This window comes from Ailuropoda melanoleuca, chromosome 9 (assembly GCF_002007445.2).
Source record: "Ailuropoda melanoleuca isolate Jingjing chromosome 9, ASM200744v2, whole genome shotgun sequence".
NCBI classification, from domain to species: domain Eukaryota; kingdom Metazoa; phylum Chordata; class Mammalia; order Carnivora; family Ursidae; genus Ailuropoda; species Ailuropoda melanoleuca.
This window is the reverse complement of record NC_048226.1, coordinates 8488335-8502783: the sequence shown is the minus strand read 5'-3', so window position 1 is coordinate 8502783 and position 14449 is coordinate 8488335. Positions and strand designations below refer to the sequence as shown.

Sequence of the window (14449 nt, the reverse complement as noted above, 5' to 3'; positions counted from 1 at the left end):
ATTCCCTGCCTCACTTATTCCTAATCCTTCCTTCCCTCCTCCCCGCCCTTAAGAAGATCATAGAAAACCTGAAAATTTCCAGATTCCTGGTAGTTTTTCCAGAACTTACCTGTTCTCTGTCTCATTTCATCCAGTCCCAACCCTCCAGTAAATGGCCAGGTGGCAGTAATGCATTAATAAGCTATATAAGACCTGGTACTGTTTCACTCATGGATATTATTTTGAGGGGTTAGTAATAAGAGGCATCTGAGTATTCTTAGATTGGCAGAGGGGATGATTTGAAGCAGGGAGACCTTTGGTTTTCTTAAAATCAGACCCTGGCGAAGTCCAGGCACCTGAAAGTCAAGGTGCCGCCATCGGGATCTGCAGGTGGCTCTTGTGTATCTTCAGCCCCATGCCCGGGGCCTGGGTTCTCCCTCTCTGGGCAGCATCAGCCACCTCCCCTCAGCCACCTCCCCTAAGGGACTTCAGCAGCCCGCTCCTGTCTTCTGGAACCTGCTGCTGCACCTTGAACTTCCAAGTCTCTTTTCCTGATAGTACATCCCCATTCTTTTGCCAACAACAGGCTCTAACCTGAACGCTCTCCCTCCTGTAAGAAACGTGACGGCCAAAGGAGGCCGGAGGCAGGAAGGGAGAAGACAGGACTGATTGGAAAGAGTTCCATTAAAAAATAAAACATCTCTCCCCTTTTGAAGTGAACAAAGCCTGCTAATAGGTCTCCTGCTTGCTGGGGTTTCCAGCTGTTTCCTCCTGAGCACGTGGGTATCAAAGCCTCATGGGCCTACCGTGGGACTGTTTGCTCTGTTGCCAGAGCGATTACAGCCTGACAGTGCTCAGCTCTGCTCCTGTTTTCATTACTATTATTATTACTTCTCTGCTCGTGGATTCTGAAGGCTTCCTTACGCAGAAGCAAACCACGGGGGATCACAAAACCACACGCACGCAGTTGGCAGTCGCCACACGGCCGCTCTTGGATTGATATGGATTTAGCGTGTTCCCTTTATCTGGGGAGCAGAGCCAGGGGGATTTAGACTTACCCCCACACGAAAGAGAGGGTTCCCTGCAGAAAATGTCAGCCGACCACTCTAGGCAGCAAGCAGGGTAGAAGGAGAGTAGTAGCCTCTTCGTTTTTATTGGAATATGTCACTGGACTGGGGGCCTCCTGCCTGCATCTGGGCTGAGAGGCAGAGTCAAGGCCACATGGTTTGGGACCTAGACTTGCAGCTCTGGATTCTGTCAATGCTTTGCACAAAGAAAAAATAATTTTCATTGTATTGAATTGTATTGTATTGTATTGGAGAGAGCATGAGAGCAAGAGAGAGAGCATGAGCGGGTGGGGGGTGGGCAGAGGGAGAGGCAGAAGCAGACTCCCCGCTGAGCAGGGAGCCCCATGTGGGACTCGATCCCAGGACCCCGGGATCATGACCTGACCTGAAGGCAGGCGCTTCACCCACTGAGCCACCCAGACACCTGCAAAAATAATTTTCTTAAATAAATTTATGAAACACATTTCTCCTTGCATTGTCACTGTATGTATACTTTAAAATGCAACATTTATGTATAGGGTCTCACCTGTCAGTGTCCCAAATCTATTTGCAATTTGGTAGGTGTGATTTGGTGAAAAGCACAGCAAAGTTTTAGAAGGATTCAGACATCTTTTTCCCCCCGAATGTTAATTGTATTAATCAGCGCTGTCAATAAAATTTTCTTACTGGTTCCTTTAGTTCAAACACTTTAAAATTAACCATTATTTCTTAATTTACTTATCAACTGAATGTGAAAATTTTATGCAGCGATCTCATTGCTTTGAAGTCCTGGTCATTTGCCGACTGAATATAAAGTTGTTATATTGGTTTTGGTCAGATATTATCTTTCGGATCATAACATTCAACTCCTAGGCACACATAAATCTGTAGGCCCTAATGGATCTTAGTCCCTCTTCCTGTTTGTATTTGTTTACTTCCTTCTCTGTCCCTCTCCAAAGTATTCAGTCAAGCGAAGCTTAAAGGGAAATAACAAAAGTATCAAACGAGCAGTGCTAGTGACCAGAAACGCTCAGAACTGGAATGTCTGTAGAGGGTAGGCAGATAAAATAAATGCAGGGGTTAGGAACGTGTAAAATGGTATGTGCTTAAATGCTTACATCACTACTACTCCTGCTATGTTAGACTACCTTGATAACACTGTCCGGGAGCATGGAAAATGGCCTAACAAAGTATGTCTACAGATCCTTAAGCTTCCAAGCCCAGCTAAAGCCAGAACCATCATTCTTCCTCTGAACATCCACAATGTTTCCCATTGTAGCGTATGTCCTGTATTGCCTGATAGATTGTAAGATCCATGAGGACTGGTGTTTTCTGTCTCTTTTGATGGTCCTCTAAATGCCCACCCTGCCCTCCAAAATTACACCACGTGCCATATACACTGTGAGATACAGAGATAGAGAAATGAAGGTGGTCTTTTGGTGGGGGGGCAGGCACAGAAGTGCCCTTTGAGCATTGGGACCATGCTTTCTCCTTCCTAACGCCTAGCACAGCGTCATGTACGTACAGAGAGCTAAATAAATGTCCATGAAATGAGTAGAGAGAGACTGTCATAATTATTTGCTGAGACTGAGCCTACTTGCCAACCTTCAGAAAGCTCCATAATTCTTCATGAAGCCAAGGGCGCTCCTGGGAGATCCCGCACATAAATGAACATGCAATTGGAGGGCAATTATCAGCTATTCATGGATCCCTATTGGTCAGTACAACCTAGTTAGAAACCTCTCGGCTGGAACAAGCAAACAGTCCCCGGACAAGCTGGTCTAGGGTTTTAGGAAATGGTGGTAGCAATGGTGATGATGTTGGGATATTATCAGGGTGAAGAGCTTCCCAGGAAGTCACTCTGGTCCCCTTGGACTGTCACATGGCTCCATCTCACTCTTTGACCAACTTGCTTGATTCGTCAAATGAAGCTTGCTTTAGGGGTGATTTCTCTCTGTTCTGCTCAAGCTCTGTATTTTCTTGGTTTAATTCAGCTTCTACTTTCCATAAAAATGTCATATACTAGGAATATAATTCTCCTATCTCACCCCATTCAGTAACCTGACTTTTATTGATGGATGGAAGCTCTAGCTTTCCTTGAATGTCAAGGTCCATACTTTGCCCTTCTGTGTCTCATCCACATCCAACTGACCAGGTTATATTGGAGGAAAATAGAGGTTTAAGTTGGAAGAATGAGAATGAAAACCAAGCAAAACTGAGTGGCATTTATACATGCGTGTGTACATGTATTTATACATATATGTTTGTGTATTTGTCACCTCTACAGATTCTGCTGTGTCCTTGGGTCGAATAGTGCATGTGGGAAAAAGTGCTTGAAATGCACATTTTTGGAACCTCTACCCAACACGTCTGCACAGGGCACGTGCACTTTGTATCTCATTTAATCTTCACGAAAACATTTAAGCGATAGGTTCTATTTTCCCATTTTAAGGATGAAGACATTGGGCTTGGTGAGGTTGTGTAACTTGAATGTGGTCACTTGGATAGGAAGTGGCAGAGTTGAGATTCATATTCCAGAAAGCTGACTACCAGAATAATCTGTTTTCACGAGTCCAAGCAGAGGCCTTAGTAGGGACTATGTTTTGAAGTATTGATGCACAAAGGAACTGGGCCACGAGCTGTTGATCCCTCTGTTGCTGCAAAGAGATAAGGAGCTTGTACCAGAATACCAAGGGACACAATCACAGAGCTTCCTTCCTTGACCAGAGCAACTGAACTAAAAACATGTGCTTAATAACATGAGTGACTCACTTTTGGGCTGAGGCCCCCTGTTTGATCACAGGTGTTCATGAACAGTTCAGAGGCAAACACTAATCTGGAGATCGTGCACCGAGAAGTGCTGGCCTGAATACCGTCACGGTGTTCTTACCTTGCAAAAGCTGCTGGCCATCCAGTGTGGTCAGTGAGGGCATGTGTGGTGGGCCACTCTCCGAAGAGCCACCATCTGTGTGGGAGAGCTGGGAGCTGCAGTTTCACTGTAATGTCATTCCACCTTTTCGTGAGGGTGGTTTGGTTTGTGTCTTACACCCTCGTCCAACAAGGAGACTAGTTGCACTTGGGTAGGCTGGTGCAGAGCACGGAGGCCTGGGTCAGGGTTAGCGTTGGTATTCCACTACTATGCCTGGTATGTTCATGCTGTTAACGTATCAACATACGTCCACACCTGTGGGCTCAGAGCCACGGCCCGTGCCCACCACGCGAAGCCTCCCACCTGCCCCTTCACCATCCTGTCCTCCTTCACTTCTCTGCCATGTCCCCCAGTACCTTGTCGGGATTCAGAAACTAAAGGATTAAAATCTGGCAAAGCAGAACTCTGCTCCATTGCTATGACCAGCGTCCACTCTCAGGGATCATGGCCCTTTTCAGATGAGTTTCATAAAATGTGGTACCTGACTCATATGGGCCCAGGTAGGAGGACCTTCCCTCTTATCTCCCTAGTCTGTGGCACAAGAAGGAAAGTTCAAGATTGGGTCCGAGGGAACCCATAGTGACCACGGATAGAGAGATTGCTCCTGGTAGTCATCGTACAAGATGGCCTAGGGCGGGCTTCAGAAGCCAGGGACAGAGCTGCAGGTCAAAGGGCCAGGGGATATGAGAATGAGGGACCGTGGGTGGCAATAGTGAAGGAGGGTGATGACTTCCTTTTGCCCACCGCTGGGCCTGTGCGTGTCCCTGGGGCCATATTGGATGAGCCTTCTGGTAAGAAAGGGAATGGGGAATTTAAAAAGTTAGGACTTACAGGGCCAAATAACCTATAAGAAAACATGACCTCCAAAACTCCAAAAGCTTTTATTAAACAAACATGTGAAGTTTAAAGCCTGTATTGACATGGACATTTGATTCATGTCAAGGGAACGTTTATTGTAAGCCTGGTCCTAGTGTGCTTAGCTACATAAACTTGTGTAAGGCATTGCCAGTTTATGCATCTATAAAAGAAGGTTAAGCTCGCTTAGACTGCTCTCTCTGTTCAAATTCTAGGCTGCCTAGGATACAGGCTCTGTTCCTGTTTGCCCTCATATGCATGGTCCAGAAAAACATGGAAAGGCAATCACAGAGGCCTGTGCAGTCTGCTGTGTCATTCATGGCTTGAGCACAAATTCACCAATAAAAGACACAGGGAAGGTCTTGCATTCAAATAAAGGACACATTTAAAATCCAGCCCACACCTTCAGGCCTGCTGTTCCAGTGAATGTGGGGCCTTTTTGCAGTTACTAGGGAAACAGTTGTCAGTAAGGGGTCAGGAGCCTGGGCTGGAGGGATGGAGACAGAGAGGCTTTGTGCAGAGGAGCCCAGCAGATGGCAGAGACACCAACATGCCTGGTGATGGATTCTGTCCTCAGCGTGAAGGCATTAGAGTCCTTTGATGGGTTTGGTAAGGCAGGGGAGCCGAGAAGCCCTCTACCAGCCCTCTGGCCTGCCGCCCTGCCTGCCTGTAGGACTTCACAGATCCGAGGGGCTGGACTGGCTCTAACTTCTCTGCTGGGTGCATGTCAAGGCAGAGGATGCTCAAAGTTCATTTGTTCGCAGCCTCTCCAAACTTGTTTAAAACTCTCAAAGTCACTGCCTCTAACTCATGCTGACCCTCTGTAAAGCTTCTGAGACTGTTTCCAGGGAATAGAGTCCTTATTGCAAGCTCTTTACCCCAAAAGGAAAATAGGCGCAGGCCCAGTGACCCAGAGAAATGAAGAGGGACGTGGAGGCTGCCAGGTAATGCGTGTGAGGGAAGCAGCAGGTATGCAAGAAACTGAATATGCCCAACCGGCATTCCTCTGCCTTTTGTTATTACTTAAGTATCTCACTTACAGTATTTTATTGAAATATTTAATCTAACTAATAATGTAGAAAAGGGAAATTTGAATTTAATTTTACTTAAAAATTTAAAATCACATAGTATCTAAGTTATGTATTAATTCAGATGCGCTAGTATTTCCAGGCTTTCAAGCATTGCTTAAGGAAGTATGTATGGCAAAACCAGTGACGTATTTTTCATGATTAAAAATAAAATAAGGGAAACAAAGAACACATGCACCCTCACCATGCATTTCTAACCACCATGAACATTTCAGTGCACGTCAATCATTTTAACAATTTTAAATAAAATGGAGATCATAATAGATGTGCTATGCCGGAGTCAACCTCCTGCACTTTCCTGCTAGCCCATGAACACATCCCCGTGGTGCTGCTTATTGGAAACACGCCACGATCTCAATATTCCATGTTGTGAATACACTCAAGTTTGACTAGTAATATATTCACACATTTAGGATTTTTTTTTTATCATTCATCTTATGATTATTTTCTTAAGATAACTTTCTGGAATTTGCATTGTTAGCTCTGAGAGGTAAGCATTCTTAAGGCTTTTGAAGTCTATTTCCAAATTATCTTTTGGAAATAGCACAGTGATAAGACCGCCCATCAGGAACAGGCCATGATAATGTCTCTTTATAGCTCTTTACAGCAGAGCGTGGTGATTTGGGGAGTGAGAGGTAAATGTGAATTGAAAAGCAAATTATGGTATTTCATTGTTCTATTAATTTGTATTTTATATCATGTTATTTTTTCCTTTATTGAAATTACATTTATTTTGTGATTTCTTTTTGTTTGTTTGTTTAGCATGGTTTGTGATCTTTCAGGCTATCCAGATATATTTAAATTTTATTTATTCAGTCATTACTATTTTCCTTTATGGTTTCTTCTTTGAGGATATGCATTGAAAGATCTTCTCCTGGTCTGGAGATAATAGAACATTTGAATATATATTTTATTCTTTGTCTAATCATTCAGGTTTTTTTTTTAAACATTTAATCCCTTCATCAAAATAGAATAATTTTGTGATTGTGGTAAGATTTTTCCCGTGGAATATTAACCAGTCATTTTTGTTTTATCCCCATCACAATCCATTTGCTGGTGACTTGGAAGGCACTTTATCGTATGCAAACCTGTACACATTCCACGGGCTTTGGCGGTCTCCTTATTCTTCTCTCAATCTGCCATGTCTTGCCATGTCTTGCATTAATACCGTAGCATTGAATTATTGTAAGTGTATAAGGTCTTCCCATTGTTATTTTTTTTCTTACTCTTCATTCCAGAATTATTCTTGGGTACTTTTGCCAGGTATTCTTCTAAAATGGAATTAATTTACCAAGTCTGAAAATCCCCATTGGTGTTTTGATTTCTTATGCTTTTAGAGACTAATATGAGGAGAATTGATACTGCGTGGTATTGCTTTCCCAGAATTCAGCACACTGCTTTATTCGTTTAAATTTTCCTTGTTATCTCTTGGTGAGGTCCTGGGATTTATCATACAACCCTTGGAGTATTTATTATTAATTCTATTCCTAGATATTTTATAGTTGTGTTGCTATTGTGAATGGGATTTTTATTATACTTAATAATTTATTTTGCTGGTTTATAGAAAGAAAATTGATTTTTGGATATTTAATTTGTAACCTGTCTACTTACTCAATTCTTGCCTTATATCTAATAGATTTTCTGTTTCAGTTGATTCCTTTGGTTTGTTTTAGTCATAATCAGTCTTCAAATAATGATAATGTGATTCCTTCCTTTCTAATATGTATGACTCATTTTTCTTATCTTATTGAATTGTTTGGAACCTGTCAAAAAATGATAAATAACAGTAGTGGGAACAGACCATAGTTTTGGTCATAGTTTTAATAAGGACCGTGTATGTCAAGTATGGCTTGGAATATTGGTTTATCTAAGCATTTGCTATTGTTAGTGGTAATAATAAGTACTTGTACAATCTGCAGTGGGCCAAGTGCCTATGTAAATTTTTATATATGCACACTCACTGAATTATCTCAGCAGCTCCATGAGATAGGTATTATTATTACTTTTCCCATAACACAGATGGGAAAATCGAGACACTAATAGGTCAAATGACTTCCCCAAGACCATAAGGTTAGCAAGTGGAAGCACTGGAATTGGGATACCAGCAATCGGGGCCTTAGGACCTGTGTTGACACCCACCCCGCCATGCTGCCCCCTCAGGTCTAGAAACAGTTCTGGCGGGCTCATATACTAAGACTTGTATCGGAAGTGGATGCATCCATCCAGAAATTCTTGGTTTTTACTCTTCTGCCTTTTGATCTCTTTATGTACTAACATTTATGCTGGTAGATTCCCTAATGACGTCATCCCCCTGCCATTCTTAGAAAAATACTCTCTAGATCGTGCTGCATAATTATTTTTATATATTCCTATTTCTGAACACAAACCACATTTTCTTTAATTGGGTTATCTCTATATGTGGATATATGTATTATATGTAGATTTATGTAGGAATATGTAGATATAATCAGCAGATAGCCTTATATTAGTTTCAGGTGTACAACACAGTGATTCTATATATATATTGTGAAATGATCACAATAAGTCTTGGTAGCACCCATCAGCACACACAGTTACAATTTTTTTTTCTTGTGAGAGGAACTTTTAAGATCTCTTCTCAGTGACTTTCAAATAAGTGATACAGTATATTTACCGTAGTCACCATGCTGAACATTACATGACTTACTTATTTTATAACTAGAAGTCTGTACCTTTTTCCCAGCCCCTACCCTTCTGCCTCTAACAACCATCAATCTGTTCTCTGTTCTCTGTGAGTTCATCTTTTTTGGGTTTTTTTTTGGTTTTTTTAGATTCCACATAAACATGAGAAAATATGGTAATTATCTCTCTCTGTCTGACTTATTTTGCTTATCGTGATGCCCTTCAGGTCCATCCATGTTGTCATCGATGACAGGATTTCTTTCCTTTTTATAGCCGAGTAATATTCCAACACACACACACACACACACACACACACACACATCTTTATCCATTCATCCATTCACGGACGCTTAGATTGTTTCCATGTGTTAGATATTGTAAATAATATTTTAAAAGACATTATGACACTTTTCTTTATCTACGTGTGGTTTGCATTTAATGCTGTCTCTTCTTTGGGTTTATTTCCTCGAGGCCGTCACACATAAACAACATTCTTGGGGCACAACTTTTTCTTCTCAATTCTGTACATGTTGCTTCATTGTCTTTGATATTTAAGAGTGTGAATAAATTTTAGGTTATTTGATTTTGATTATTTATAGGGTTCCCAATGCTTTTTTTGGGTTTCTTTTTATTATATCTCTTATATTTGGTGAATATGTTGGTATGTAGACTCTAATTTTTTTTTTAAGATTTTATTTATTTATTAGAGAGTGTGAGGGCATAAGTCACAAGTTGGGGGAAGGGCCGAGGGAGAGAGAGAAGCAGACTCCCTGCTGAGCAAGGAGCATGATGTGGGACTCAATACCAGGACCCCAGGATCCCGACGTGAGCCGAAGGCAGATGCTTCACCCACTGAGCCACCCAGGCATGCCATTATTTTTTAAATACAAAATAGTTCTCCCTTCCTTTCCTCATCCTCTTTCTTCTCTTTTCTCTTTTTCTTGGCTTCTGTGGTGATTATCTGACTCTGAGATTCAAAAGGGGAATAGATCACTTTTCCTTAATATATATATGTATAATTCATATATATTATATATATCTATCATATATATATCATTCATATACATATATATATATTATGAATATTACCATCACCACACATAGGTACAAATTTTTTTTCTTGGAGGAGAACGTTTAAGATCTACTCTCTTAGTAAATATTTAATTTAAATATTACCTATTAAATATACTACTCTCTTAGTATATATTAAAATACATATATATATTTGTCATTATTTTAATCTATTATTTTCTTTGAGATATTGGGAAATTTCTTGAGGTCGTCTGCTACATAATGAATTTTATTTTCTGCATTGAACAGTCTGTTAACTCTTTTCATTTGGGTTTTAATTTAGAAATTATATCTTCCATCTCAATAGTATCATTACTTTTGAGCTCTTGTCATATCTTTCGCTGTATTTTTACCAATGCAATCTTCTTTTGATCTTTTATGAGAATATAAACAAGAAGTGTCTCAGATTTTCCTCATTTCTGGCAGTAAGCCTTTTTCATAAAAAAGACGTTTGGTGTTTCAGAATGCCATCCTTTTAACTGCATTATTTGTACATAGATGTAACATTTTCCCTCTGTGTATTCTTTAGAGGGTGTTCAATAATGCCCAGTTTTATAAAAAGAGGTAGGCTTTGCCAGAAGTTGTACATCTTTGGAGCTACAGGATACTAATTCCTGTCCACTTATAACTTGGGCTTAGGTATGGAGACAGAGGCCCATGCAAAATTTGAGGACCAGTTGAAGACTACCACATAAAGGCAGGACCTCCAAAGATGATGACTTGTCACTGAATCAGTGACTTCACAGTGTGTGAAGGGAGAATGTGAGGATGCTTGACTCTCTTAGCCATGGCTTTGGGTACAGCAGACAAAAAGGAAGAAGTCCTCATTCATAATTTCTAAACACAAATCCTCCCTTAAGCAGGTTTGGGGTCAAGATTAAAGGGTACGCTATGGCCCTAAAGGCTTCAAGCCAAGGCTTCAGCCTGTAGTGGTCCCTGACGGGTAGTCCCCAAGTACCTAGGGGAACAAAACACAAGTTCTCTCTGGAGCAAAGAGACTTGAAGCTAATCCACAGAGACTTCAAGTTCAAAAAATTGTGAATTAAGACTCTCAAAAGATCACAAAGTATTGAGCAGGCAAGCCTACAGTATTGACATTAAACAGGAAGTCAGACAAATGATGGATGCCTGCGAAGACTGTCTATACAGGAATAATCAGGAGTAGAAAATAAAATAACTATATTTATAGTGTTCAAAGGCAGTTTTTGAGACGAATGAGTCAAAAAGTAGATTCAGTAAAGCTGGAGAGCAAATTATTAAAATGGAACATTGATATGAAAAGAGACTCAGAATTTATTACAGTGATAGAAAAAAATACGAAAGTAAAGGTAAGAGATATGGAGAACAGAATAAAAATAAATAAGTTTAATAGGAGTGTTAAGATTATCTTTGCTCTCTTTGATGGGGGATGGGGGAAAGGCAACACCCAGAGAGATGGTGGCTTGCATTTTTCTAAAAACTGATGACAGACACCAATCTGTAGGGTCAATAAATTACACATAAAAGAAGTAAAAATAAATCTAAATGTGCTTCAGGAATGTACTGCGGAAGGGAATTCTCCTCATGTATTAGCATGCTGCAGCTTTTTAAAAAGTTTCTGGTATGCAGATGTTCTCTTTATAACATCTCTCCTCCAAATTTCTCTGTTTTATTGGCAAATCACAGCAATAATGTCTGAAAGTGTGTATGTGGTATTGGGGGTGGCCACTTCTGCCTTTATTGCCAAATCGTCACCAGAAATCACATCATTACATGCTTTGTATTTCGCTTTTTTCCCCACCTATCATTAAATCTTAAGCGTTTTCCATATTGTTGAATGGCTGTTATAATAATCATTTTAATGGCTTTATTATAAGTCATCAAATTTATTCCATTATAATTTCCTCAGTCATTTCTTCCTTACTAGATATTTAGTGTTTTATTTCCTTCAAATTTCAATGATTATATATAACTTTGACATAGTATATATTTTATGCATACAGCATCACTTTTATTTTGAATCAGTCCTTCAGGAAAAAGTTTTCAGAAGTGATATTACTATGTCAAATGTCATTGCATTTTGATATGTGCCAGCTTTTATCATAAGAGTCAGCACTATGTATCATAAATTTGAATATATTTCTATCCATTTGCTGAGTGTAAAAGGCATTTGTATTTAAATAATAAAATAGAATATTTTTCCACGCTTGATTATTCACTGCTTTTCTCCTTTTGCTCACCAATTATCAGTACCTATACTTTCTTTTTTCTTTTATTTATTTATTTATTTATTTTTAATGTTTTTTTATTATATTGTGTTAGTCACCGTACAGTACATACCCAGTTTCTGATGTAAAGTTCGATGATTCATTAGTACCTATACTTTCTAAACATTGTTTGTGGACCCTATGTTTACCTTACTGGTGTGTAATTTTCTGTATTAACACAAATATTCTTCCCATATCTATGATATTTAAATATTGTATGATGAGGGTAGTAGCCCGTTTCAGAGTCAAATGTACATGTGAATCAACTGTCTGGCTCACCTAACACTCATTTCTAACACTGCTCTCTTTTTCCTGTCTCTTTGAAAGTGGTTGAACAAGCTAAAATATTCAGTTACCAGACCATCGTAAAACTGGAGTTGGTTCTATTACACAGCTCTAGCCAATAAAATAAAAGCAAGAGTATGCTTGCCTCCTTTCCCCATTTTCTCTTCCTCCTTCTTTGCATGATGTGCTGGCTGGAGCTACAGCAGCCACCTTGCAATCATGAGAAAACCAGGAGAATGACAGATACGGTAGTCCTGATTTTCTTAGGACACTGGAATAATGCCATGAACTTTCTACCCCCCTCAACTTATTATGAAAAATAAACCTCCATTTGTGTTTAAGCCACTATTGTCAGTCTTTCTGTTACTAGTTATGGGGGAAAAATCCTAATTAACACATATAAGCCGGGAGGAGAGGAGAGTTAGGTCTCTATTTTAATAAGACTCACTTTTAAACTACCTCAAAGCCAGCTTTATTTATAAACTTGTGACGGTAAACCCAAGATAACTGACCCAAGGAGATATCAGGTTTCTAAATTTGTTTTCTGGATCATATCCAGAGATGTGAATTCATCTCCTGAAGCAAAAATAAAGTATTTCAGTCTTCATGACATTTGACAGTGGCGGAATAATTAAAGGCGTTCATATACTTCCTACCCAAAGAAGCAAAGTTCCACTTGACAACTACAACGTGTATCCAAGAGACAATACGTTCATGTCTCTCCATATCCATCCATGTAGAGCCATTGCTTATCCATTTCTCATATTTTGAGGATAAACTATGTAAGAGGCTATTAGCTCTGTGCCAGGGATGTAAAAAAGCAAGTACTGCTCAGTCCTTGCCTTTGAGGATTTCATTTCCAGACTGGGTGGTGAGAGAAGACGATCCATATAAATAAATATCTTGGGTACTGTGTGAGAATAAAAAGACTAGAATAGTAAAGAGAGATTCGTAGTGGAGAGCAAAATGGAATAAATGATTTGCTTAAGATCCCACAGCCCATGAAGTGGTTCAAGTGCCTTTAATCGAGGTCTTCTTGACAAGTCTTTTTTATGATACCAACCATTGCCTGAAATAAATGGACCAATATTTGGGATATGGAGATATTTTTGTCTTATAAAAATGCTATCATTTTGGCCATTGTTTGTAGAAGTTCACTTATGTGATGGTGTTGCCCCTGACCTATCAATATGGCTCATGCAATGAGATTTGTTTCCCTCAAGGACTTGTCCTTCTTTTGACCTGTTTTGTGCTCTGCTAGATGCTGGCATTACACATATGTATCAGGCATCCTGCCTGCCTTGAGGGGCCAGATTTGGCTCATATTCTCCTTGTTTACTCTTTCTTGCCACCAGCAAGGTGGCTGATTGAGGAGGAGGGCATGGCCTTTGCTTCATAACTCCCCACTCAGCTGGCCATTCTAGAATGAAGAAAAGCAGCCAGGAAAACAGGGTGCAGGGGAAGAATCAGACCTTAGAACTTTAGCTCATGGAAAGAGACTGAGATTTTTCTCTCTTTAAACAGTGATCTTTTCTATTGACTTAAGAAAAATAACTTGTTAAACATCTGTCTTCCCCTCCCACTGCTGTTGTTTACAGAGAAACAGACTTCCCTTAACTCTGAAGCAATGTCTCCTTTCTTTAGGAAAACAGGTGTCCAAACATGCAGCAAATCAAATTTTCAAACAGCTGAAATAGACTTTCTACTTTCCATTATCTTTTTACCTAGAAATTCTTTTGTGAGGCTGATGATTTCCCAGTTTGGAATTTTGTTTTCCCTTGTGAAGCTTATGACCATTCTTTTTGAATTTTTACTATCACAGCTCCATTCTCTGTATCACTGCTATTTGGATCTGAAAATCTACTTAAAAATAATATTCAACTATTGATACTTTTTCATTGAAATGAAATGTATTTATATACCTAAAGGACTGAGGACCACATTGAATTCTGTCATATTAAACATATTTACTGGGAATAAGGAAGGAGAAATTGAGCCGATATTGACCAGCATTGTGGACTCTGGACCATCACTACATGACTAAGTGTGTGGAAAGAAGAATTATGATCTCATTTTTCAGATGAGGAAATCGAGGCTAATAGAGTTCATTAAGTCTCAGATCACACAATCAGAAAATGGTAAAGTAGGATTCAAACCCAATTCCTATCTGATTTAAAAAAATAGGCACTTTGTACTTCATCATGTAAGGGAGTCTTTGTATAGCACTTTGTTGAAGAGTCAATCACAATTCCTTGACTAGTCTCTATCACTGTGAACTCGTGGATAAAC

At 39.7% G+C, this 14449-nt stretch overlaps 1 protein-coding gene across 1 annotated transcript in view; it reads left to right on the top strand.

Annotated features, from left to right (window-relative positions):
* The window catches only part of AGBL1 (ATP/GTP binding protein like 1), a 637395-nt gene that overhangs the window by 424019 nt on the left and 198927 nt on the right, over nt 1-14449 (top strand). Inside the window, exon 23 of the mRNA XM_011229612.3 lies at nt 4614-4619. Coding sequence (XP_011227914.2) covers nt 4614-4619 — 6 coding nt within the window. The remainder of the gene's footprint in view (nt 1-4613; nt 4620-14449) is intronic.